The following is a 27,646-nucleotide window of genomic DNA, read 5'->3' as shown; positions in this document are numbered from 1 at the left end:
GTCCGCAGGCCGTAACGAATCTGGGTCCAAGGGTCCACGCTCACCTTGACTGCCACCGCCCCCACGTGTTCTCGGCTCTCCCGCGGCGCGGCGCGGCGCCCTCCTTCTACCTCCCCTCCGATCTCGGACTCTCCGCGCCCCGCAGCCCCTCGGCCCCGGGGCCGGCGTCGGATGCCAGAGCCCGTGGCTAAGTACGCTCGCTTTTCCTCCGTCCTCAGAATCGCGGGCTCGCGGCGGCGGGGCGGGAGGAAGACGGCCGGAGGGCACTCCGGGTGGGGAGCCGCCGCGTGCACCGTGGGGCTGCGCTACGGGCAACGCGGCGCGGCGGGAGGCCAGACAGCCCCCCGGGGGTGGGTGGGGGGCTTGTCACCCGAGACCCTGAGACGCCGCCCGCCCCGGGGCTGGAGGGCTCGGGGCTCGCCCTGGGGTCTGCACGGTGTCCCCTCGGTGACCTTGAGCTGTCAGACCCGAGCCCCGCTGACGGCGGCTCTCGAGACCTCCCTGGCTCCTGACGGCTCGGGAATGCAGGGGCGCTCGCACCCTCCTCTCCCTGCTCCCGTGCAGGGGGACGCTCGCTCGGGTTTGGAGCTTTCCCCCCCGCGCTGCGCCCTGGCTGGAGGCTGTGAAAACAGACTTAAGCCAAGCCGAGACGGGGTGAGACAGAAACGAGAGCGGCCGATTTCGTCTCTTGTGTTTCGTCCTGGGTACGGGTACGTTCGTTCGTCCCTGCGAGCCCAGAGCGAAAAGGCACCTCCCAGCCTCAGCTTTGGCGAACCTGTTGTTTCGTGGTGCTTGCCATTTCGTGAGTTTTGGGATCGGTCGTTTTTTTGTACGTTAACCTTCGCTTTTTGTTGTCCCGCAAGTTGAATGTGTTGGTTGACGGTGGTCTAAGTGGGTTAGAAGACAGAGTGGCCATGTCAGATCGGCCAGAGACCTGAGAGATGAACTAACTTCCATAATTTCTATGTAAAACTTAGATATGAAAAAAAAAATGACCTTTCCCCCATCCCTAATTTCAAAACGCTGAGCAACAGCAGCCAGTAAAGTGACTTGAATGATTTGAAATGGACTTCAAGTGCTTTTAGCTCTGATTAACACTGACTTAAGAGTTGTCTACTATTAACGCTGGGTATAGTGGCAACCTTTAATTCCAGCACTCAGCAGGCAGAGGCAGGCTGATCTCTGAGTTCAAAGCCAGCATGGTCTACATAGAGTTCCAAGACAGCCAAGGCTACACAAAGAAACTGTATCTCAAAAAAAAAAAAAACACAACAAACAAAAAAGTTGCCTATAATCTAAATGACTATGTGGAAGATAATAAAATAATTTAGATACTTGAACTCTCAAAATAGACACTGATAGCCCTTGAACAAAAAGCAGCTCAGGGAATTATTGGTTTTTTTTTTTTGTTAACATATTTCAAACTATGTTTTCCTCCTCACCCCATTTCCCCCTCCCCTCCGCTCTCACCCCCTCCCTGTATGCATCTATAGATAAATTTTATTTCACTGAAGCATTTGCAGATAAGTTTCAGATATCATGAACTTTGGCCCTAATTGTTTCAGCCTCCTTAAGGACATTACACAGTCTCAGAACATTATTACATGTAAGATGACATTTAGATTCTCCTAATTATCTAAAACAAATGCCATTATTGTTAGAATAGGGACTGCTGCCTTAAGCTCTTAACAGACCAGGTCCCACAACTGGAAGTGTTCTGCTGTCTCTCTCCCTCCCTCCCTCCCTCCCTCCCTCCTCTGCTGGAAGTGATGGTCACCCCACCCCCATCTCTCCCCTCTCCCTCTCCTCTCTGTTTCACTATGTAACTCTGACAGTCCTGGAACTCAAAAGAGCAGATGCCTCTCCCAAGTGCTCGGATTATAGATGTGAGCCACCACACCTGGCAGGGCCCAATTTCTTAATAAGTTCATTCCTGAAGGGAATTCTGTGTTGGCTTTCTTTTCAGGGACTGACTGCTTCCCCAGAAGGAAAACCTCCTTTCCTGGTTCAGGATACGGTTAAGGTTCACACATGCTGAATTGCAGTGACTCTTAATCTCAGTCTCATCCGCTGTCCACTCTTCACAGCATTTTAAAAATAAGATTTCTTTTTATGTATGTGAGTGTTTGTGTGTATGTGTGTATGTGCACCAAGTGCTTGCCTGGTGCCTGAGGCAGCCAGAGGAGAGTGTAGAATCCCTTGGACCTGGTACTGCTGGTTGTGAGCTCTGTGGGTACTGGAAACAAAGAGACAAGGACTCTTAACCACTGAGCATCTCTCTCACCCTTCATACCATTTTTGAAGGCTAGGTCTTCAGTTATTCTGCAGTATGGATTCTCCTGATCATTCCCACATGATCAGAGTAAGAGCCTGGATTTTTAGGCCAGAATGCCACTAAAGTGATTCTGTGTGCCTTAGGGTACCCCAGCAGGAAATTTTGCCTACTTTGTGTGATGGAAGGTTGACCCATTTAATTATGGTGGTGACTGTCTGTCTTGCCAATGAAAAGGAACAAATTTCTTGCATGAGTAACCTATAGAGGTGCTTGAAGACCATAGGTAGGTATGTCTTGTTCCCTAGCATATCCCTTGTTTTTGTCCATTCATGGGCTTCAACTGAACCCCAAGGTTGTGAATCACATTACCTGTTATTCAGGGACTAGGAACAATTGTAGTAGCCAAGGATAGCAGAATTATTACTTATTATAAATTAAATTTAAGCATTATTAAGATTTAGTTTCAGATGTACATACGATTTACAAAGAAATAGAGTAATCATCTCCCCATCATGCCGTTGTTAATTTTCTTTGTTTTGTTTTTCAAGACAGGGTCTCTCTATGTAGCCCTGGCTATCCTTGTACTCACTCTGAAGACCAGGCTGGCCTTGAACTCAGAGATCCTCCTACCTCTGCCTCCCAAGTGCTAAAGCCCCAAGTGCTTTAGTCTCAAGGGCTAAAGACATGCACCACCATGCCTGGCTGGTTAATCACTTCTCAGTATTCAATTTCTGGAAATGTGATATGAAGAAGCAAATTCCTTTCTGAGAAGGAAATAAACTTAGGAAAAACAAGGTACATTAGAGAAGAAATAAGAAGCTGGGCATGGTGGTCTGTCAGGGCCCAGTGCTGGGCTCCAGCCCTGACCTATCAAAGGATCTCTTGAAGACGGGGGTGAGGAGTTGAGAAATAATAGGAAGAAATACAGACAGAGACACAGGATAGCTTTGAGAGGGCCTGGGTCAATACCCAGCAGCCTTGAGTTTATTTCTAATGGACTTTTTATACACTAGCAAGGGGAGAGGGAAAAGACTGCCCTCTTTCAAGATCAAAGCACAACGTACAACCAAGTGTAGACCTTTCAAACACCTGATAACCATGCCTTTGCACCCTATTATGCAGCCTTGGAGGGCAACATAAACTGACTCTCTGACTTGGAGTCAAACCACAAGTTGGAATCTTTGTGGGCTCCCACAGTGGTCCATACCTGTACCCACAGCACTTGTGAATCTCCCAAGTTCAGGTCCAGCCTGGGCTACATAGAAAAATTTAGGACACCTGAGACCATGTCTCAAAAAGCAGGACACAATTAATTATAGACATACTTAATAAATGTGAAGATGTAGTCAAAAATCAAAAGATCTTAGAACACTTTGGGCTATCTGGAGAATATTGTATAATAATTGTAGCTTATTGGGTGTATCGTACAGGCGTTAGAGTGTAAGGGGAATCCTGGATTTTACAGTCTGAGTGCCTCTGGTGGTCCTGAGCTGTTCTAGTGGATCTGAAGGTGTAAATTTGGTGGTTGAACCGGTAGCTTTCTTTTAGCGTTACCGGAAGAACCCGAAGAAAAGTTTAACATGACAGTGTTTCTTTTTAAAATATGCTAATGAACTGTAAACTTCAGACAATATAGACTAATTTCACTTAGTAAGAGGATAGAGGGGCCTGCGGCTGTGATTAGGTGATGGAGCACTTGCTAACATGCACAGTGCGCGGGTTTGACTCCTATGCGCACAGCGAAAACCTGATTTATACTGTCATTGTTTGATAATGAAAATGAGGAGGCTTTAAAATAAAGGAGCGGGGCTGGAGAGATGGCTGAGCCGTTAAGAGCACTGGCTGTCCTTCCAGAGAAGCTGAGTTCAACTCCCAGCACCCACGTGGCAGCTCACAACTGTTTGTAGTTCCAGTTCCAGGGGATCTGGCACCCTCATACAGACATGTAGGCACATAAGATAAAAATAAATGAATCATTGAAAATAAAAGTATAAAATAAAATAAATGAGCATAGGGTGTGTGGTGACACCTTTGACCCCAGCATCCACACAGGGGAGGAGAACCATCCCCACAGCTGTCCTGCTTGTACTGCTGAGACAGATGAAGGCAGGCTTAGAAATAGTTTTTAAGCCATGGAGCAGCTGAGCAGGTAGAGGTGCCTGCTGCATGAGGGAGGCAGAGGCAAGCAGGTTTCTGAGTACAAGGCTAGCCTGGTCTACATTGAGAGACTTTGTCTCGAAAACCAAAACCAAACAAACAAAATTAGCTAGCCAACAGAAATTCAGGTTTCATTAAAAGAGCCTTCCAAAGTCATATAATAATGCATTCAATTTTCAGGTAAGAAATCCAGCCTCCCTGAAGACATTCAAGCAAAAGGCGGGGCAATTGCTTTTCCAGTGCAGAAAGGAAACTCATGCATCAGAAAAGGTTTGCACTTGATGGCTGGTAGCCTACCTTTACTCTTAAGTTCTCTACTTCTAGGAGATGTTGGTTAGCCCCAAAACTAACACTGTTGCTATAGTCATTATATATAGAGAGACCCATTATATATAGACCCAAGTGAAAGCTGTCCGCTCTCTCCAGGTTGCAGAGGGATAACCAGAAAGTAACCATGTTTTAACATTTGCCCCTACAGTAACAAGCCATTTGAAGTGATCTCGGGAAATCAAAATCAAATAAAAGAATAACCAGGACTGGAGAAATGGCTCAACAGTTCAGAGCACTTGCTGCACTTCCAGAGGACTGAGGTTCAGGTTTCAGTGCTCATGTCAGGCTGTAACTCCAGCTCCAGGGGATCTCATACCCACTGCTAGCCTCTGGAGGCACCTGGACTCACATGCATATATCCACACATAGACACGGGCTCACACAAAAGGAAGAGATTGTTACAGACATATTAAGAGACACTAATAAAATCACTTAGTCAGGAATGGTGGCACACACCTATAATCCTAGCACTTGGGAAGTATTTGGGTAGGTGGATCAGTAGTTCAAAGTCATCCTTGGCTACAGAACAAGTTAGAGGCCAGCCTGAGCTACATGAGACCAGAGTGACAGGAGCATGAGAGGATTGGGACATCCCAGTGTACCAATCCCTGATGCAACATTTAAAGATTTCCTGTATCATGCCACTCACGTGTTGCTGAAAAAGTCAAGAATTTTAACCTGAAGAAACACGAGGTTAGACATAGGGAAAAGAGCCAGACTTTGGCGTTATATCATGTAAGTTTTCAGGACCTCTAGGGAAGGAGATCAGAAGTGTTATTATCATGTAAGTTTCTCAAGACCTCTAGGGAAGGAGATCAGAAGTGTTATTATCATGTAAGTTTTCAGGACCTCTAGGGAAGGAGATCAGAAGTGTCATTTTCGGTTTGAACTGGAGATAGGCTGCCTTATGTTGGCAGTGTGTTGATAAAGCAAGCATGTTTCATTCTAAAGTTCCCCTCAAACAGCTTTGTTTACTACTTAATTTTATGCAAGTTATATTACCAAATATTAGGCCCCTTCAGGATACTTTGCATTCTTTGCGTAACTTAAAAAACTGTGTATTTGTATGTCAGCCACATGGATGCAAGTGCCCTTAGCAGCCAGAAGAGGGTGCTTAATCCTTTGGAGCTGGAATTATGGGTGCCTGTGAGCAGCCTGATGTCTTGGGTGTTGGGAACTTGAACTCTGGTTATCTGCAAGAGCAGCAAGCACTCTTAACTTATGAGCATTTCTGTAGCCTCTTTATTCTGAGATTATTACTGGCTCACGTAGAACTGTGACATTAGAGATCACGTATGCCCGTTATCCAGCTTTGCACAAAGTGCGGTGTCTCTCCTGGGATACAGGTAGAATATAGTCATGGTATAGTACATTTCTAGTTCATAGGTCTCTCATGTAGCCACACCTCACTCCTCTTCTACCCCTTTGCTTCTATAGCCAATTGCAACTATTGCTGTGTTCCACATTCATATGATTCTGTATCATTCCAATAATTTTCAGCCAGGCATGGTCATTATATATAGAGAGACCCATTTTAATCCCAGAACTCAGAGTCAGAAATAGGAGGGTCTCTGAGTTTGGGGCCAGCCTGCTCTACATAGTGAGTTCCAATCCAGTCAGCACTACATAGTGAGACCCTGCCTCCAAAAAAGAAAAGAAAGAATATTTCATAAAGTCATACAGTACATAATCTTTTAGAATTGGCTTTTTTCTTTCCGTTGACTATTGATTACTAGCTATGTGAAGGTTTTTAAATCAGGTGAATTTGGCCAGGCGGTGGTGGCGCACGCCTTTAATCCCAGCACTCGGGAGGCAGAGCCAGGCGGATCGCTGTGAGTTCAAGGCCAGCCTGGGCTACAGAGTGAGCTCCAGGAAAGGCGCAAAACTACGCAGAGAAACCCTGTCTCGAAAAACCAAAAAAAAAAAAAAAAAAAATCAGGTGAATTGATCCCTCCCCTCCCAGTTCAGTCTTCATTGAGCTACTGCAATCCTTTTAATTAACATCATTTTACCTATATAAGAAATCTCACTGAGATCTTAGTGAGATTTGCATTAAGTGTGTGTATTAGTTTTGGGGAAGTTGACATTCTTATTATGTTAAGTCTTTTGGTCTATGAACATAAAATGCCTCTCTTTTTTGGTATTTTTTTTTAATTTTTTTTTATTTTCATATAATGTACTTTGATCATTTCTACACCCCCCCATTACTCCCAAATCCTCCATACCTCCTTAACCTATCTTCTTTATTCAAAACAAGAAACAAAACCCCACAAAAACAAAAATCAAAACAAAGAGACAAAAAGATGAATAAAACAAATGCCAAAACCAAGCAAAAAGGAACAAAAAGCCCACAAAAATGGTGCTGAGTTCATTTTTTTGTTGTTGTCTAAGTACTGCTTCTCCATTTTGGGGGGTTTTGATGTTTTTCTATAGTTTTCAAGATCTAAATGTTGTACGTGTTTTGATAGGTTGACCTCTGAATCTTTCTGGAAGGGAATCACGGTAATTAGTATTGCATTTAATTCCATTGCGCATGTGCTTGTTCTAGTTGTGGGAGTGCAGTTTGGGGTGTGTGTGTCTGTGTGTCTGTGTCACTAAGACCTAGTTGTGGGAGTGCAGTTTGGTGTGTGTGTCTGTGTGTGTCTGTGTGTCTGTGTCACTAAGACCTAGTTGTGGGAGTGCAGTTTGGTGTGTGTGTGTGTCACTGAGAACTTACTGGACTCCCACTGGGTTCTGAGTTCTTTGTAGTTGATGGTTTGGGAGAGTGTGTCATCTCAGATGGGGATAAGCCTGTGACCCTCTTCCAGGCTTTATGTCTTGGGTCTCCCTGTCTTGTAGATGGTTTGGGAGAGTGTGTCATCTCAGATGGGGATAGGCCTGTGGCCCTCTTCCAGCCTTTGTGTCTTGGGTCTCCCTTCTTTCCTTCACCACACTTAGTCCTGGTCTCCTTGTACCTCATAGCAGGCCTCTTTGTCTGCAGTCTCAAGAAGCCCAGGCTGGCCTTGAACTTACCTCTTACAAAGTTGATCCCTCTGCCTCTACTCTACCTCCCAATACTGGGATTACTCATACCACTCAGCTGCTTGCTTCCAGTCTTAGTAGCAAGTATTCCCACTTCTAATAGGAATGTGGGTTGAATTTTTGTCATAACCCCCAACACTCAAGAACCCAAGGCAGGAGGAGCATGGGTTTGAGGCAAGCCCAAGCTACATAGTGAGACCTTGTCTTGAGGAAAACAAATATCTCAAGGAAAAACAAAAAATACTACCATTTTTGAGGCATGAAGGACTATAATCTATATTAATGTGGAGTTCATTGAGTTTATGCTGTTCAAGGTTCATTCACCTGCTTGAATTTGTAGGTTTATGTCTTTGGCCAAATGAGGAAGACCTATCGGTCCTTATGTATCTCCCTGGCTGAGAGGGGCTAACATGGCGCACACTCCCGGTGTGACCTCTGCTAGCACCACAGGAGGCCTGATCATGGGAAGGAGGGCAGGAACGCAAACCCTGAGTCTCCACCAGGCCTTGTGGAGTACGAGAGAGGAGGACACAGGTTCCTTGGGCCTGCCCGTCTCTCGGGAGGTTTCACTGACTGTTAGGTCTTGGCTCTGCTGGTGGGAATAAAACCCTGTCTCTTACCAGCCTTCTCTTGACACCACTCTAGTCCAAGTGTGAAGTCGCTCATTGCAGCCTCTGGGGGTTAACTCGAGGCTTCCCATACGGCTTAAGCTAATGGTGGTAGGGATATGGGCCTTTGGAATTTTTGTTGTTTCCTGTTTTGTTTTTAGCGGTGGTGTTTGCTAATAGTGTGTGTGTGTGTGTGTGTGTGTGTGTGTGTATTCCTATCTTTTGCTGATCCTTTGTTGGTGTTTTGATTAGACTAAGGCTTTGGGGGAGTCTTGTTTTTTTACCAATCCCATTTGGAGGTTGCCAGCTTCTCTAGTTTGACACTTAGAAAACAGAAAGCTCACAAAGAATTCGTCCCAGTGCTTCTTAGATCCCAAGGCCCCTGTCAGTCTGCTTTTTGCTCACCACCTCTGTTTGCTTGGATTTCCTTTATATGTGATGCCCAGCTTTCCAGCTGTGTGTGGCAAGTGGATAAAGAAAAGGCACATCTGCACCGCCCCTGAACTGTGCATGGTGTTTGTAGAGGCCTGCTTCTTTGACTGGTCAGTGATCCTTAACACCCGTGAAGTTGGAGTACTGTTCTACCTGGCACACAGAAGAAGAATTTCTATCCTGTTACTATTAAGGCATCCTCTGAAGTAAACACAGTTATGTTTTTCATTAGTCATTACTCCAGAGAAAACTGGGCTGTACCATGTAGAATGGGACCAGAACAGCAAGTGCAGAAGGTCCAATGCTTTCCCTATGTCTGACTTTGTAAAAATGTCAGTGCTCATCTAACGTCTTAGGAAGGAAAAAAGGATCGAAAACTCAGTGGGGGCGGGGTGGTTCACTCATGGTCATGAGTGGGATTATCATGTATCACACATGATTTAATCAAAATGAGACGGTTCAGGGGTTCAGAACACTTGCTGCTCTTGGAGAACCCAAGTTCAATTCCCAGCACTCGCATGGTAACTCACAACTCCATAAAACTCCTGTAACTTTGTTAGAGAACTCCAGTGTCATTCATGAGCCAGTGTTGATTTGATCATCAGTAAGATTTGCTAAAAGTAAATGGTGTTTGTCAGCAATTGATAGAACCTTTGTATTACAGAGGATAGTAACACAGATTGAATTACAACCAAAGGATAGTTAGGAAAATTGAGGAAGAATTTACGAATTTCCTTGGTTTCCCTTAAATCCTTACTATGAAAGGGACTTTAGTAAGTAGCTTACAAGACAGTAGGGCACTGTCTTATTGGGTATGTGACTAAGACAGGGCCTGTGAGTTCCATAGCAAGCATTCAAAAATAACTTGACATTAAAATCTGAGATTATGGATGGTTTGTGATTATATGTAATTAGAAATTTATAAAATATAAACAGCTACCTTACTCTTTGAGTATCTTAAAAATATATAAGCGCCCACGCTACCATCACCCCTTTACCATGTTTGAGTGATCGAAAAACAGAGACAAGGACAGCGGCGGGTCACTCCCCTCAGCAGAATGTCAAATGTCCTTTATTGAAAGAGGGAGGAAACCTTAAATACAGGCTTACAGCGCTATGGGAGAACCTCAGAGGACCAAAGTTCCCTACGTTTAAGCTGTTAACACCCAATATGCAGGATAAACAAGGAACTTCCCTTAAGCATTCAGGAGGTTTACAATCTTGCATCTAAGCTGTTAACACCCAATATGCAGGATAAACAAGGAACTTTCCCTAAGCATTCAGGAGGGTGGAACCTGGCAGGGAATTAGCATAGGGAGGACATCTGGTCAAGGTCCGCAAGCAGGCAACGGCTTTACTCAATATGGGAGGAGACCAGGGCCCTACATAAATTGACAAGTTTTGTGTGTTTTTTTTTTTTTTTTTTTTACTTTGAAATTAGGTGATTAATAAACACATTGAAAGAATATGGCTGCACAGATACCAGAATCCGACCAGATAAAACAGGTAAGATACTATAAGGGGAAGGGACCTTGGCCTGTCATGGTGGTACACACCTTTAATCCCAGCATTCAGGAGGCAGAGGCAAGCTGATCTCTCTGAGTTCAAGGCCAGCCTGGTCTGCATAGTGAGTTCTAGGACAGTAGGGCTATGTAGAAACACCCTCTCAAAAGGCAGTAGAGGTGGGCCAGCCTGAGCTACATGCTTGAGGGTGGAATTGTTGAGTTAAATATTTACTCAAATTGAAGAATATATGCCCCCAAACCACATTTTAAAACATTAAAATGTCTGTGAGATGACATAAAGCATTTTCTATTTTGTTTTTGAGGCCACAAAAGCATCTTATTATGTTGCTCAGTTGGGCTTCTAAGCCTTGACACTCAAGTGATCCTCCTCCTCCTCCTCAGCCCCTTAAGTACCCGGCTATCAGACATCACTCCACTGCAGCTGGCTGTCAAACTGTTTTGGACCAGTGGGTGAGGAGAGAAGTCCAGCTAGAGAATAAGACCCTGTGTTGTAGGTTAAAGCTACTTAGTTAGCAAAGGAATCTAAATGAAGGGGATGGGGGGCGGGGGGCACCAGGGTAGTCTGTCTACGCGTCAGGACGGTTCAGAGCGTCTTTGCTGTAAGCCTGAGTTGAAAGCACTTCTTCTTTCTAGTTTAAGGAGTTCCTGGGAACCTACAATAAACTTACAGAGACCTGCTTTTTGGACTGTGTTAAAGACTTCACAACAAGAGAGGTGAAGCCTGAAGAGGTAGGAAAAGTGTTGCCCACTAAAAATTCCCCGTTTGTTACAAACCACAGAAGCCGTCTAAGCATGTCATGTTCTTCTGGCCGGGCTGCCACTTACATCCACCATTGCTTAGAGAAACCAAATCAGTCATGAACCCGTGACACCAGACCATGATGCCAGCTGGGACTTAACAGTCTCACTGTACCAGGCAGACTCCAGAGACCAAGCGTGGCATGGATGGCCGAGGTGCACGTCACGGCAGGTGGTCTGTGTTTGCCTGGTGGTCAAGTCGGCAGCAGGCTAAAGAAGCCTGGCACAGCTCTCACCGGGCCCTGAGAACTTAGGTCGGCTTTAGAAAACGTGAAGTGTGAGCGTGGTGGTACATAATGCTCGCGTAGACTAAAACCCAGTCCTAACCGGCATCTCAACTTTGAGTGTCCTTAGAAAGATGTTTATATATCTGCTGAGAAGTCAATAAACATTGTGCCAAAATCTAATTTCATTTATAATTTAACTTACAAAGTTTGAGATACCAAGTATGATATTTATTTTTTAAAGGAATATGTTTTCACTATTCCTTGCCAATTTCATACTCGTAGATGATGGACCTTGATCATGTATCATGTGATACTCTCGTTTTTAAAACCATACTTTATCTATAGAAATATAATTTACATATTAAGTAACACTATAGTAGAATGTTTTGATAGAAAACGGGAAAAGATTAAGGTTGTAAAATTTTTAGTCCCTTTTCCAAAATGGAACAGATGTACTCAGTGACCAGTCATGCCGAGTTCCCACTGCACAGGTGGTGGATGGACTTGAAAAACAAACCCACCTTTCAGTCTTGCCTCAGGAATAACACATGCCAGACAGATGTTCCTCCATGCAGATGTGGTTCCTACTATTTGAATATCCAGAAACTTGACCTCAGATCCACCATGAAAAAATACAAATTACCACAGATTAAACTAGGAAAAAATAGCTTTATTATCCTCTTTCATGACTGAGATGTGTCCTTCTGCCCACAGTCCATCCTTATCACCTTACATTACCTTCTCGTGGTCTCCTTTGTGAATTTTTGTACTTTACCAGCATTTACACCCATTTACATGTATACATTCTAGTCTGGGATCTGCCTGTGAGGAGAACCTGGCAGGTTCATTCTTTCTGAGCTTGGGTCACCTCAGTTGATATTAAAAAGAAAAGGGTTAAGGTGGGTGAAGTTACACGTGCTTGGAACCCTAGCATTTGGGAGGCTAAGGCAGAAGATTCTGGAATCCCAGACTGGTCCTGGCTGCATAACAAGACCTTGCTCAAGAGAAAAGTAAAGGTTGTGAGTTAAGACTATGCAGAAACAAGTTTCTCATTAAAAAGGAAGAAACCTTCTGCTGGGGATACATTTATCAGTCTAGTGAAGAAGGTGGGGTTGTGGGCCTTGAGTTTATAGAAAATCTGGTCCAGACCTTTCGTGAAGGCAGAGCACATCGTTGTTTCTGATGCCTGTAGACTATAGGGATTTTATCAACTTTCATTCTAGCCAGTGGATGAAAGCATAAACAATTTGAAGCTGATTATTGCTTTAAGCCAAGGATACATTTAATGTGCAGATCTACCTAAAGAAAAGCAAAGTTCCAGTGGTGGCTCCTTCAGAATACAAGAATGTTTATTTTTGTGTTGCCTTTTGGACCTCCCCCTTGTATTTCTAGGTTACCTGTTCAGAACATTGCTTACAGAAATATTTAAAAATGACACAGAGAATATCCATGAGATTTCAGGAATATCATATCCAGCAGAATGAAGCCCTGGCGGCCAAGGCAGGACTCCTGGGCCAGCCCCGGTAGAAGCTGGGAGACACAGACTTGCACTGGGATTGCCGCAGCTGCTGCGCTGGCCATGCGGGTTCACTGGGAAGAACCCTGCAGCAGCCCAGAGGAGTGGAGGGAGCCAGCTGTCTAACTGCCTGACCAATGGGAACCCCTGGACAAACAAATCACCCTTCACCAGAAAGAAGCGGAACAGAAGTCCGTCCGGTTGTAAGAGTGGTAAGAGGCGACATTGTTGAGGCCTTAAGATTCAGCTGCGTGGTCACCTTGATTACAAAAATAAACCATTGTTCCTTTCTTTGTGACTGTTAATTTTAAAAGCAAAATATGTGTCCAATCATGTACGAGATAGAAAAAATTTATTACTAAAAGTAAAATAAATGGAAGTATCACTGAGCGTTGTTTTTACTGCACAGAACACAGTATTCTGTCTGAGCTGTGATGCGCTGAGGTGTTCAGTCAGGGCCATCCTTTAAGCACTTCTGTTCATACAAGTCTGCCTCAAGTTGCTGGCAAATACACAAAACAGTTACTTGCTAATCATTTCAGGGCACCTTTTCCTTGCTTCTCCTGTCACATTAGATACTACACATTCTTCTCCTAGGTGCATTTTAATAAATCTTTAGGGAACATCCCTTTTGAGGCTAGCTTGGAAATGTTCATGACTGTTACGCTCTATTACAGTCTTGCAGTTTGTTTAAAAACTGGGGGTCCAGGCTAGTGAGGGCTCAGCAGCTAAAGGTACTTGGTACCAAGCCTGGCAACCTGAGTTCCATCAGTACAATTGACTTACCCAGTTGTCTCCTGCCCTCCACTTACACTGTGGTGCCTGTGTGAATGCATTTACATACACACACACACCCCAACATGCATGGTTTGAGTGTAAATAATAATATACAACTAATGTGACCAATTGAGAAAAATGAACCAGTTAAATTTGCATCTTATGGCTAATAAATTCTGAAGCAAATTCATGCATTCACAGAAAATTCTAGCTGATAAGTTTAAGTACTTTGTTTTGTTTTTTAATGGAACTGGCAAAAGGAAGAGCTTCGAAGTGGCCTTTATTAGTTACCATCTAAAGTCACGTTACAGAGCACTGTTAGCCTGTGTTTACATTCACAAAGCTGTTTCTGTGTTTTGTCAAGTTGGTGAGAAGTACCATTCTGCTTTAACATTGAAAGGTGAAAACATACAATAACAAAGTACACAGTTCACTATAGTAGAACACAGAAAATAAGCTAGTCTTACCTTAATGAAAGAATAGAACCAGAAATAGATACTACTTGAGAACCTTGAGGAGTCCACATCCAGTCATTGTTTCTGTGTAATCAAGTCCCCCACGGTTAGATAATTTTTCACAAGGATAATTAAATACGTGCTCACCTGGCAAATAAGGGGAATTTTGTACAATAGCATCTGAAATACCTCAGGAGGGAGGGTTTGTTTGAAAAACATCAGAAGCTCCTTCGGCTGCCCACACACTAAAAGGGCATTGGTGAGATGTTCAATCCCTATTCCAGGCTCTCCTGAAACAGATTGGTACATGTTAAGCAAGAAATAAAATGGAAAGGGTTGTTTTTAATAATTATGTGTATGTGTGGGGGTCTATGAGTGTGTGTGTACACATGAGTGCAATGCCTGGAACTGGAGTTTGGGAGTCCTGTTTGTTTTGAGGTAGGGTCTCTATGTAGTCCTGGCTTGCTATGTAGACCAGGATAGCCTCAGACTCACAGAGATCCTCCTGCCTCTGCCTCCTGAGTACTGGTATTAAAGGTATGCGCCACCACACCTGACCTTCTGGAACTGGAGTTACAAATAGTTATGATGTACCTGATGTGAATGTTGGGAATAGAACCAGAGCCTCTTATGAACTAACTAGTACTCTGTAAGGGAAGAACAGTAGGAGCTCTAACTGCTGAGCCATCTCTCCAGAGCTCAGGCCAAGATTTTAATACTCTTTAAAATGGATATTCTACAAATTACCAAGAAGGCAGCAAGCATTAAAAGGTAAATGCATATCAACCGGGTGGTGACACGCTACTTTAATCCCAGCACTTGAGAGGCAGAGGCAGGCGGATCTCTTGAGTTCCAGGCCAGCCTGGGCTACAGAGCAAGTTCTAGTACAGCCAGGGCTACACAGAGAAACCCTGTCTCAAAAATCCTAAAAGTAGCTGAGTGGTGGTGGCGCACACCTTTAATCCTAGCACTCAGGAGGCAGAGGCAGGCGGATCTCTGTGAGTGTTTGAGAACAGCCTGGTCTACGAAGCAAGTTCCCAGACAGCCAGGACTATTATACAGACAAACCCTGTCTCAAAAAATCAAAAAGAAAAAAATCCTAAAAGAACGTGATGACTGACGAGTCAAGAGCATGAGTGTGAGGGGGAATACTGGCCTTTATGTGGGGTTGCCGCAGGGTGAGTAATTCTGTGAGGTTACATAGCTTACTCGTCTTTAGGCATGCACACTCGCATGGGAATGTTCTGTACTGACACATGGAAGGTGGCCATGCAAGGTTTTTCAGTCTTGTAGTACGGGGCAGATCATCCACGTTTGGTAAAGTGTGAGAGCTGAACCATCTGGCGTGGTATTAGTGTTTTGTCTGCGTGTGTGTCTGTGCGCTGTGTGCATGCAGGGTGTCAACAGAAGCCAAAAGAAGACATGCGTTCCCCTGGGACTGGATGGACTTAGACAATTGGGAGCCACCATGTGGATGCTGGGGATGGGACCTGGGTTCTCTGGAGGAGCAGCTGGTGCTCCTAACCACTGAGCCATCTCTCCAGCCCCATTTTGGTTGTTTTGAGACAAGGTCTCACCATGTAGCCTTGGCTGGCCTAGAACTATGTCAGTCTGGCATCAAGCTACTGCCTCTGTGGGTTAAACCTTTAAAAAATAAACTGCACTATCAAAGCACCAAACAAGACTTAATATAACACGAATTACACATTCTGATGAAAAAAGATCACCACTTTTTAGAAGGAAAAAATCCCAAGTTTGCATTTTTGTTCCAATCATTCCCAAATTTGTACCTTACTCACCTGTAAGTTTAAACTATTATGTGATAGCTCTTTGGAAATAAAATGTGATATAATATGTATGTAGTTTTGTGTTAGCATCAGAGATGTTCATTAGTTCTCAGACATCATTGGATGGTTTAATTGAAGAGTGTACTTAGAATAGCCTACTGCATGCCTAGGCCATATAGTGTACACTCATTCGTGCAGTTCATTATTAACAGAAACAGCCTGACATTTTTCCCTGTTGACTTAGAATTCAAATTTTAATTCCTCACATTTTCAATAAAAATTAAAGCTGAAAAGTTTTGTCCATTTCAGTTTCTCCGTGTCCAGGAAGCATCCAGGTGGTTCTATGTGAATGTCTGAATCCCATGCAGTGTCAGGATTTGAACTCAAGTTCTACCACTGAGGTACATTGCAAACACATCCACAGCTAGCAATTACTCCATATTTTATGAGCCCCCTTGGTATGGAATATTAGTTGAAGATGTTGTGCACTCATTATGCGGTGGAATATTTAATGATGCAAAGATGTTTTGCATTTGTTCAACTGTGAAGCTGTGTTACTTTGTCTGCCTAAAACACCTGATTTGTCTAATAAAGAGCTGACCAGCTAAATAGCAAGGCAGGAGAGAACTAGATGGGGCTGATGGGCAGAGAGAATAAATAGGAGGAGAAATCCAGGGGAAAGAGGAGTGAGAAGAGAGGAGAATGCCAGGGGCCAGACACACAGCCAGCCATGGAGTAAGAAGGAAAGGAAGTAATAGAGAATAAAAAAGGCGAAAAGCCCAGAGGCAAAATGTAGTTAAAAAGAACAGGATCATTTAAGTTAGAAAAACTGGCTAGAAACAAGCCAAGCTAAGGCTGGGCATTCATAAGTAAGAATAAGTCTCTGTGTATTTATTTGGGAGCTGAGTGGTGAGCCCCCAGAGTAAAAGAGCCAGCTACACCCCCTGGTTTATTCAATTTGAGGAATCCTGTTTAGGAAATGTACATAAAATTATGAATAAGAAAATTGAACTGGGACTTGAAAATTGCGATATCTAGCATAACTTCTACTGGCATGTGTAGAGTTACTCTTACATCACCAGGTCAGTTCTAATTTGAAGTTGAATTTTAGTTCATTTAAAAAATGACCATCTGGGGGCTGGAAAGATGGTTCACTAACTGCTCTTCCAGAAGATTCGGGTTCAGTTGCCAGCAACCACATGGCAGCTTACAACTGTCTGTAACTCCAGTTCCAGGGGATCTGACATCCTCACACAGGTACATATGCAGGCAAAACATCAAGGCACATAAAGTTTTAAAAAATTAAAAATGACTACCTGAAAGCTGTTGAATAAAATATTAATTTTAAAATTATGATTAATGTACAATAGTTTTAAGAGCTTTACCCCTTCCCAAAAAATTATTTATCATGTTTTCAAGCTGAGTAACAATCATGGGCACTGTTACAAGCTGTGCAGGATCTTGATTCCTTTTTTTGTTTAGAAAGATTTTTTTTTTTGTTGTTTCTTTTTAAAGAGTTTATTTCATAGATATGAGTGTTTTGCCTGTGTGTATGTATGTGTATCACATGCATGCAGAGCCCACAAAGGTCAGAAGAGACTAGTTCCCCTGTTCTGAAGTTGTGGATTGCTAGCCACCGTGTGGGTCCTGGGAACTAAACCCAGGTCCTCTACAAGAGCAACAAGTGCTCTTGACCACTGAGTCACCTCTCCGGCCCCTTCCTCCTTGTTTTTATAAGTCCTGGATAATGCTACCCTACCCACTTACATACAGTCTAATACATAAGATCTTCTGGAAAAAAAAAAAAAAGAGGGCCCAGCGGCACATGCCTCTAATCCCAGCAGTAGGGAGGCAGAAGCAGGTGGATCTCTGAGTTCCAGGACAGCCTGGCATACAAAGAAACCTTGGGGTGGGGGTTGGACAGAGAGAGAGAAAGAGAATGAAATGCATAGTTTGTCCTACTGTTCCACACATACATTAAATTACATGTAATCAAAAGTATTTCTTGAAGTGAAAAACGGGAACTGTGGGGCTTAAGAGCGCTGGCTACTCTTCCGAGGACCTCAGGTCAATTCCCAGCACCCACTGAGTGGCTCACAACCTTCTTACAGAAGTTACACTACAGTTCCAGGAGACCTGACTCCCCCTTCTGGCCTTTGAGGACACTTCATGCACGTGGTGCACAGACACACTCCTAAGTAAATTAAAAAGAAAGAAAACAGGTGATGTGATATGCAGGGAGCTTGTCACGCTTGAGGACAATACTTAATAAGATGTCGCTGACCCTCCATCACTATCAGCTACCCCTTCTCTTTTCCCTAGCTGTACTCAGCACCAGAATCAAGACCCCATTACTGCATTAGTACAGAGCGGATATCACCTACTAACATTGTAACAATGTTGTGAGGTCTTCACAGGTGCTTCTAGAATTGGGTAAAAGTTAAATCAAATGTGGTCATGAAGTATAGGTCCTTATTGGCCCCAACTGAAGTGAGTTGGTTACTACATAGCTAATTTGCCTGATATTAAATATTAACCAGTGTTTCCTTTCTATTTCCCCTCTCTATGTCATAGTCCAGGCTAGCCTCAATCTTCCTGCCTCTGCCTCTCATACAAATATGCCACCATGCCTGGCGAATCAAATAGTTTTTGAAGAAAAATGATTTAAAATTTACAAAATCCCTGGGTACATGCCCTTAATCCCAGCACTTGGAAGGCAGAGGCAGGCATTTCTCTGTGAGTTTGAGGCCAGCCTGGTCTACAAATTGAGTTCCAGGACAGCCAGGGTTATACACAGAAACCCTGTCTTAGAAAAAACAAACAAAGAAAAAACTTACAAAAGAATGTTTTTATTCTTACCTCTAACTAAACAAAGTTGTCCCATCTGCACCTCTTGCAAAAAAAATTCTTGGAGTTTTTCCTTCCTTGCTGGATCCCATAACTAAAGGATTTATAAAATATGTAACAATGAGTAATGAATGTAAGGTATATAGATGCTCTCAAAATTTATTACTATTTTTAAAGTACCTCTTAACAAATAAATCACATATTTAAAAAAGAAGCGACTCTTAGGCCAGGCTAGTGGACACATCTGTGTTCTCAGCACTTGGGAGGCAAAGGCAGGTGGACAGAGAGCCTTGTGTTCAGAATGTTCCAGACCAGCCAAGACTACAAAATGAAGTTCTGTCTCAAAGATAAACAGCATAAAAGACACCTCTTAACTCTCATCTCTAAATCCAATGGATGACAAGTGTTTCTCTGATCAATTTCTAATGGAGTTACAGTTTCAGGGGACAAGAGAAAAGCATGGCATTGGTTAGTTGAGATGCTCACAGTAACCCTCCTCCCTGTTTTCGTAGCCCCGCCTTGAATAGCAGACCTGGGTATGGACACAGTGATTGTAGCTTTGCGGAAGGATCGATTCCCTGCCTGGGTTAGTGGCGGTGCCTGGTAATGCAGCAGTGTGATTTTCTCGACTAGGGGCCGTTTTTGTCTTACTTGTGATTCCCAGTCAGTGAGCTAACAAAGCTTCCATAGTCACACAGTTTCTCAGGGAGGGTCAAAGTGCATGGTTAGGGTGGGGTGGCATGGTGGTTGGTGACTGGCTAGAACACTTTGGTTTGCTGCAGCCAAGGCCACAGGTGGCGTCATCAAGGCTACCGTGCCTAGGGCTGGGCTTTCAGGCAGCTCTGTAAAGGGATCACCTTAGGTCAGTTAAAACGGGAACCATTAGTGGTGATAGGTTTTACTGGGTACATGTTTAGCGAGCACTAGCAAGAGCCGAGGTCTAGAAACCACTAGAATGGAGGCCCCTGAGACCAGCCCCTCCCCACAGTCTATAAAAGGATTGGTAGCACGACCTACGCCCAGTCTAATGGCCTTTGGGGCTCAGGGTGGAGAATCAGGGATGGTTCCTTAGAAAAGAGCACTTGAGATAGGAAGGTTAACAACCTTTGATGAACACATAAACAACACAAAATTCTGGGGAATCTTTAGATTATACCAGAGTGAATATAACCAAAATAATAATGACCAGTTACTGAAGGCCAGCTATGGAATAGGACTTAACCATAAATTAGTAGTCACACTTAGGAAGACAGGCACACTTAGGAAGACAGACAGAAGGCGGTGTGCCAAGATACAGCTGGCCTTTAATTTGCAAGATGGGAAGTTACTCCGAGGAAATCCAAAGTCAATGTGGAAGAAATGGAAATGAGAATGGGGTATGAGATAAAACAGAAAAATAAGGATTGATTATTGAGTATGGAAGATGAGGTGGTTGTTAATGCAAAATGAATTAAGGTCAGCAGATGCCATCGACACCACAAATGGGAGAAGCCAAAACAGGCAGGAGTAATTTACCTGTGAATACACAGGCCGAAATGCCAACAGGAACATGCAGGTAAATAGTGACGGGGCTGAAGGCGGGACACATCTCAGGACAGCTAAGATCACTTTGGGAGGGGAGCAAGCTCTTCCAAGGAGAAAGGGGTGGAGGTCTAGAGCCTGAGGGCAATCTGATTTTCCCCAGAAAGAATCAACTGAGTGTGTTGGTGAAACTGTAGTGTTTCGGCTCCACCCAGACCTGCAAAGGAAATACCAGACCAGGGCTCAGAAGTCAGCATCTCCTACAAGCTCTCAGGTGCTCTCAGGCACTCTTCATTCTTAGACTCGCTGGTGCAGTTAGGGTTTCCTTGGCTACGTCTGACTGTGAACCATCAAAGGAGGTTCTGGTTTGGTCTGCTGCTGTTTGTTCTGCGTGTTTTGTTTGTGTTTGTGCATATGAGTGCAAGTGTGCATGTGTGTGCGTGCACATAGAAACCAGAGGATCCACCCAAGCACTGGGGTTTCAGGCACCCTCCACCAGATCCAGTTCTATTGTTCTTGGTTTTTGATTGCCAGTGTGGGTGCTTGGGATCAAACGCTGTACTGAATGAGCTTTCTCCCAGCCCTATTAAGGCGGAGTTCTGCTATGCAACCCAGGCTGGCCTTGAACTCACAGTCCTCCTGCCTAAGATTCCTAAATGCAATAGGATTACAGATATGTCCCACCACATAATGGCTGGCTTCTGTCTGCACTTTCTCCTTTCTCAAGGCCATAGGTAGATCTAATGAGGTGGACCTGTGGAGTACAGGTGGGAAAGGAAGGTCCTGGTGTGAGGAGAGAATATTTGTTTTGGTTTATTCATCTACACAATGAAAAAGTTAGTTTAAGAATTATGTGAAAAAAAATCTGAAAAGACCTGCTTCTTCGTCGACCATACTTGAAGTCCTTTGGGTTTTCATGATTTCAAATGCAGACTTGTCTGTCTTTAGCCCTCCACCTACCCAAACAATGTTCAACAGATATTTGATGGACAAATACAATGTGCCAGACACTAGTCTAGATACAGAGTCAGTGGAGTAAAACCCAGACAAGGTTGTGAGAAGCCTAGTCTAATAAATAAGAAACAATCTAATACACACACACACACACACCAGTGTAAAGGCAACCATCATGGAGACAGAGGAGGGCTGAGCTGTATCAGCCCCTGCCCAAGTGAAAGTGCTCAGGGAAAGGCATCTCTCTCTCTATACATGTGCCCTGCTCCTTGGACACTCCCTGTGTGCTTCCTTAAAAGTCAACATATTTTCTTCCTTTTCTGTTCTTTCTTTCCTTGTCTCAATCCTCTAACTAGTGAGCACGACCTGCCTATTCTCCCCAGGTAAGTCGCCTCTGCTCTAGCCAGCTCAGTCACCCCTGACATCACCAGAGACTGTGATTTTTATTGCTGCTCCCCAATGTGGCTGCAATAACTTTTTTTCTTTTCTAATCCTTCTAGCACACCCATTCCTGATCAATCTGAGAGTTTTTGTTTCTTCCCCCCCCCTTTTATTCTTTAAAAATGTTCCTGCTCCAAAATCATCAGTGGTTTCCTACTAAATCTGGATCCCTTAGCCTGGGCTCAGACCAAGCCCTCTCAGATTCTGTCCCTACGCAGCTCAGCTTTCCCAGACACAGTTCTCGGCAGTGATTCCTTTGCCAAGCTGACTTACTGATCAGGCCCCAGCATAGTCCCTGCATCCCTGTGCCTGTGCAGCACCTTCAACCCTGAAGACTTCCCTGATACCATACCCCAAGTTCACTGTCATTCTTGACCCAGGTCAGTGACAGCCCCAAAGCCTTATGTAGAAAAAATTTATCTCCCCACCCCCCACCCCTAAAAAAACCAGTCACAACAAATATTCCCTATTTTAGCATCTCTTTTCAGAACCTTGTCTGGAGTCTATTTCCTCTCTGATTGAAGTGGAGCAGTCCTTGGGCGGGGCCATGAGGAGAAGCATTGCCTGGCATGCTCTCCCGTCTCTGCATGTACTCCAATGCACTGCATTCTCCTCTGTGTTCAGTGCATATACAGGATCTATACCTGCCTGCTTACCCCTGGGAACCCAAACCAGTTCCAGCAAAGTCAACACCCAGCATTGTTGGGGAATATTATTTTGAGGTGTGTTACTTTTGATGATGTTGCATTTGTTTAACTCTGTGAAGCTGTGTTACTTTGCCTAAAACACCTGATGATCTAATAAAGAGCTGAATGGCCAATAGTGAGGTAGGAGAAAGGATAGGCAGGGCTGGCAGGCAGAGAGAATATACAGAAGGAGAAATCTGGGAGGGGAAAAAAGAAGTAGCCGGAGAAGGAGGAGGATGCAAGGGGCCAGCCACCCAGCTACACAGCCACACAGCCAACAATGGAGTAAGAAAGAAAGCTATACAGGAATAGAGAAAAGTAAAAGCCCAGAGGCAAAAGACAGATGGCTTAATTTAAGTTAAGGAAAACTGGCAAGAAATAAGCCAAGCTAAGGCCAAGCATTTGTAATTAAGAATAAGCCTCTGTGTGTGATTTATTAGGGAACTGGGTGGCAGGCCCCCAAAAAGAGACAGAAGATCCCAGAGAGTAAAACATAACCAACCAAACAGCATCAACTGGGAAACGTGAGGAAGTGCTCTCGGACGCCTGACTCAACAGATTGCCCTGGAGCCTGCCTTGCGGAAGGAGTAGAACAAAGGTGTCATTCCCACCCAAACCGGCTCAAACTGCGGACTCAGAAGCCAAGGACTATTTTACAGACACTAAGCTCAACCAAGCTGAATAGCTGCTCTACTAATCCCACACTGAAAATGTTTTTTCTAGGATCTTGTTACATGGGTTGGCTTTGTCCACTGCCTTGCTTTGGGGTGATTCTTACACCCCTGTTACTGTTATCTCTGCCAGGCCTACCTGCTGGGGATGTCTTTCTGTATGCTGTGAATGTGTTGCTCTGATTGATTGATAAATAAAACGCTGATTGGCCAGTAGCCAGGCAGGAAGTATAGTATAGGCGGGACAAAGAGAGAGGAAAATTCTGGAAAGTAAAAGGCTGAGTCAGGAGACGCTGCCAGCTGCCACCGCCATGAAAAGTGAAATGTAAAGTACCAGTAAGTCACAAGCCACATGGCAACTTATAGATTAATAGAAATGGGTTGATTTAAGATATAAGAACTAGATAGCAAGAAGCCTGCCATGGCCATCCAGTTTATAAGTGATATAAGTTTCTGTGTGTTTGCTTGGGTCAGTAGGAGCCAGGTGGACACAGGAAAACTTGAGCCTTAGTGTCTCACACATAACTGGACCTTAAGTAGGCACAGGTGACCGCCTGAAAGATGGAGTGAGACTCTTGCACTTTTGAGCTCGTGGGAGTTAACTAAAGCTGAGCCAATAACCAAGATGACCGGCTTCTCTTTAAAAATTGTTAATTGGGGGCTGGGGAGATGGCTCAGTGGTTATGAGCACTCTCTGCTGTTCCAAAGGTCCTGAGTTCAATTCCGAGCACCCAGATGGCAACTCACAACTGCCTGATGCCCTCTTCTGGTGTGCAGATGTATATGCTGACAAAGTACCCATATGAATGAATGAATGAAAGAAAGAATGAATGAATGAATGAATAAAAAAATTGTTAGTTGGGGGGGTGCGGCTGAAGAGATAGCTCCATGGTTAAGAGCACTGGCTACTCTTCTGTAGGACCAAGGTTCAATCCCTGGCATCGACACGACAGCTGACATCCTTGTGTAACTCCAGTCCCAGGGAGTCAGATGCTCTCTTCTGACCCCCACAGGCAGCAGGTGTGCAGCTGTGTGTCGACAGTCATGGCAGGAAAAACGTCCATACCCATTAAAAACAAACAAACAAATATACAAACAAACAAACAAATAAATAAAACGACCGATCCAGGACAGTGAAATGGCTCGGCAGTAAAAGTGCTTTCCGGGTGGTGGCGCACGCCTTTAATCCCAGCACTTGGAGGCAGAGTCAGGCGGATCTCTGTGAGTTCGAGGCCAGCCTGGTCTACAAAGCGAGTTCCAGGAAAGGCTCCAAAACTACACAGAGAAACCCTGTCTCAAAAAACAAAAACAAAACAAAGAAACAAAAACATAAAATCTCAACTAGTCAATCATATTTCTTGTTGGCTGGCTTGGGGACCTGTGTACCCTGTGAGGTTATACGGGACGTGCAAGTTTCTCTTCTTTCTTCCAAATAAAAAAGTGCCTGTTCCTACATTCGCTTTACAGACGCCTTTCTTTTTTTGATAGTATCTTTTTTGGCCCAGACTAACCTCGAACTCCTTCTTCCTGTCTCAGCCTCCCAAGTGCTGAGCCTTCCCATGTGTGCATTGAGCCCTGTTCATACTAAAAAACAAAACAAAAAACCCACATGATTTTCTATGTGTATGGGTGTTTAACCAGCGTGTATATCTTGTGAGCACATGCCTGGTGCCTCTTGGAGGCCAAAAGCGGGTGTTTGATCCCCTGGACTGGTTTACAGATGGTTTGTGAGCCATCGTGTAGGTGCTGGGTATCAAACCTGGGCCCTCTGGAAAGGCAGCCTGGACTCCTAACCACTGAGCCATCTCTCCACCGCTCCTACTGTGTCCTTATCAAACCGACTTTTCCCTTCTTCGCTTCCCCTCTGTAAAGAAGGTTGAAGCTTGGTGAAGCAGGTGTCCGGCACTGGCAGGACTCCCCTTGGGCTTCTAGAAGGCTCCTTGACACTTCACCTGCCTGGCCCACGCCTGGGCCTTGGGCTCTCCAGCTCTTCTCCCTGCAAACACAGGCACGGGCGGGTTGGGAGCGCCGGATGGCGTGGGCCCGGGTGCCCTCCCCGGGGCGCCACCCTGGGAACCTGCCCGGGCTCGGCCGCCCTCCCTCCCGCCGGCCGCGCTGGCACTCACGGTCCCGCAGGGAGCGCCGGAACTCGGGGTCTCTGCGCCGCCTCCGGTCCAGGTAGACGCAGTAGCCGAGCAGGGCGACCGCGCCACCCGCCGCCAGGGCCGCCAGGAGGCCGACGCCGATGCGGACGCTGCGCATCGGGCTGCCCGGCGAGCGTTGGGCGCGGGTCGGCCACGCGTGAGCAAACCCGGGGTCCCGAACCCAGATCCGCAGGACTCGGAATTCCGAGCCTTCTCCAGACAAGACCCATCCCCGCGGCCGGGGCCCGCTGGCCTTCTAAAGGCTGCTTGGATTTCCCTTGTGATTCATTTGGTCCCAGATCAGCACGGGTTCTCTCAGCCCATCCCTAGCCGGTGCTGGCCAGTCTGCCCTCCTGGGTGTCCGGAGCACTCGCCATCCAAGTTCTCCACCCACCGTAACTCCGGAGAACGGAAGGATTCTGAAGTAATTAGTCTAGGCGACAACACGCAACAAACAAAATTGTTATTTTGTTGGTGCTTTTCTTTTTATGTTTGCTTTATTCAGAAAACACAACAAAAAAAATTGCCAGATTTTGTCCCAAACACCATAACCCAGATAACGACAATAAAACTAAAATTTGTTTTTTTCTTTTTACTTATATGTATGGGTGTTTTGCCTGAATGCATGTGTGTCACGTGCATGCCTAGTGCCTGCAGAGGTCAGAAGAGGGCGTCTGATCCCCTGGAATTGGAGTTACTGACGGTTGTGAGCTACCACGTGGGTGCTGGCAAACCTGGTCCTCTCCAAGAGCAACAAATGCTCTAACCACTGAGCCATCTCTTCCAGGCCCATTTTAATTTTTCAACAGTGTTCCATGCAGCTCATGGTGGCCTGGTACTCTTCCTGCCTCAAGTTCCAAGAGTACTTAAATAATTTTTGTTGTGGGTTAGTCAACTGTTACCACTAATTTGCTACTTAACTGGCGTTATTATTGTCATAGCAAGGCAATCCCGACCGCTCTAATTCCAGTGGGGTTAAGAAATAGCCGTGGCCCTCAGTCTTAGCCTTAGTGGAAGTTACATACGGCTTTCATGAGTAGTGTATGTTATTCCTATGATAACTTGAGACTTCTAGTTGGGAAGTTTATTATGAAAACCTGGCTGTAAACACAGGGCAATATCGTGATCTGGTGTAATCTGGGACTGTCGTGTCAGGAAAATTTCCAGGGGAGACACGGCACACACATACTCACTCCAGATAGGGATCCCACGCACGGCCAAAGTATGGATACCACCCAAGTCCAACTAAGCGACCAATGAGTTTGATTTATTTACAGGAATATGGGCCAAGGGGTTACTTAGCGGAGCAGAAATGACTGGAAGACAGATGAATTGCCAAGGCGCACCCCCCCACACCCCACCCCCAGCGTGGGTCGCAGTTCACAGGAGCGGGGAACCTGGACCACACCGCCGCCTGCATCAGCTCACTAGGCTGGAGCATCCTTTCCAGGCGACATTTCTAAACCTCTTCCGGGCAGCTTGGTTGGTCTCTGTTTCTTTGAGAGAGCTGGTCCGGTCTTGAGTCCTCTTTGCGGCTTCCTTCCCTCTGAGGGGGTCTCAGCTTTTATCGCTTGCCGTGGCCGGGAGGGGCCTAATGAACGTGGTCTCACATGCTGCGGGTTCCAAACCGAGGTCCTCAGGTTTGCACAGCAAAGCACTTTACCTACCGGACCGTCTCCCCGGCACCCTGGGACTGACTTTTGAGTGAGATCCCGAGTGCTGCAGTTAGCTCCCAAAGGTGCGTGTGTTAGGCTGGCTGTAACTTCTACCGTCACAGCCTACCTGCAGTATAGTGTGGTCTTTGACTTTCACTGACCTACAGGGTGAGTCTCTAGTCTAAGAGAGAGGGGTGGGGCAGACACGTGTTCCAGTGGAACCTGAACAGTGACGTAGAAAGGAGGCAGCGGTGGTGGCGCACACCTTTAATCCCAGCATTCGGGAGGCAGAGGCAGGCGCATCTCTGTGCGTTCAAAGCCAACGGAACAAGTTCCAGGACTGCCAGGGCTACCCAGAAGAAACCCTGTCTTGTAAAACAAACAAACAAAAAAGGAGCGACAACTCCCACAGAAATGAGAAATAAACAGCGTCACTTAAAATTACCAGACCTCATGAAGAAAGTGGCTGGGAAAAACTCAGGCAAGTCTCTACGGCAAACACAGATGTTCTCACCTCGGATACGGACACCAATCTGCTCCGATGTCTTCAATCTAAGACTGTATTCATAGCAGTTCCCAAAGCATGGCTCTAACCTGAGTAATAGCTGCCCTGTTAGAGAGCCCTGAAGACATGGCCGAGAGACAGTAGATGACACACGTTTATAAAGCACACAACCAGGTCAGTTTTGGCATCCATATACAGCCTGAAGCCACCACTGAAACCAGGACATGGCCAGACTCAGTCCTTGCCATGTGCCGCCCCCTTCAGTCCTGACATTGGTAATCTGTGTCTTCCTCTAGCAGTGAGTCATGACCCC

At 45.2% G+C, this 27,646-nt stretch overlaps 2 protein-coding genes across 9 annotated transcripts; one reads left to right on the top strand and one right to left on the bottom strand.

Moving 5' to 3' along the window:
• The first annotated feature begins 103 nt into the window (after positions 1-103).
• On the top strand, positions 104-13,269 carry Timm9 (translocase of inner mitochondrial membrane 9). 7 transcript variants are annotated; one of them, XM_028858419.2, is made up of 6 exons: positions 106-191; positions 4,613-4,702; positions 7,231-7,264; positions 10,265-10,329; positions 10,983-11,078; positions 12,767-13,181. In XM_028858419.2, exons 4-6 carry the CDS (start codon positions 10,291-10,293, stop codon positions 12,899-12,901), a joined length of 270 nt encoding a protein of 89 aa, XP_028714252.1. In that variant the 5' UTR covers positions 106-191; positions 4,613-4,702; positions 7,231-7,264; positions 10,265-10,290; the 3' UTR covers positions 12,902-13,181. The 7 variants fall into 7 exon arrangements, with proteins under 7 accessions (XP_028714261.1, XP_028714252.1, XP_028714243.1 ...); XM_028858410.2 differs by lacking the exon at positions 7,231-7,264 and having other exon boundaries at positions 12,767-13,269; XM_028858446.2 differs by lacking the exon at positions 7,231-7,264 and having other exon boundaries at positions 12,854-13,181.
• Positions 13,226-25,331, bottom strand: Tomm20l (translocase of outer mitochondrial membrane 20 like). 2 transcript variants are annotated; one of them, XM_028858398.2, is made up of 5 exons: positions 25,156-25,331; positions 24,982-25,025; positions 18,769-18,850; positions 14,270-14,412; positions 13,226-13,392 (listed from the first exon to the last, which is right to left on the bottom strand). In XM_028858398.2, the coding sequence occupies exons 1-5, from the start codon at positions 25,289-25,291 to the stop codon at positions 13,339-13,341; spliced, it is 459 nt and encodes a 152-aa protein (XP_028714231.1). In that variant the 5' UTR covers positions 25,292-25,331; the 3' UTR covers positions 13,226-13,338. The 2 variants fall into 2 exon arrangements, with proteins under 2 accessions (XP_028714231.1, XP_037066501.1); XM_037210606.1 differs by having other exon boundaries at positions 13,226-14,412; positions 25,156-25,330.
• Between the last annotated feature and the right edge of the window lie 2,315 nt (positions 25,332-27,646).

This window comes from Peromyscus leucopus, chromosome 14 (genome assembly GCF_004664715.2).
Source record: "Peromyscus leucopus breed LL Stock chromosome 14, UCI_PerLeu_2.1, whole genome shotgun sequence".
In the NCBI taxonomy this organism is placed as follows: domain Eukaryota; kingdom Metazoa; phylum Chordata; class Mammalia; order Rodentia; family Cricetidae; genus Peromyscus; species Peromyscus leucopus.
The sequence above is the reverse complement of the archived record's forward strand: the minus strand, read 5'-3'. Positions and strand labels throughout refer to the sequence as shown.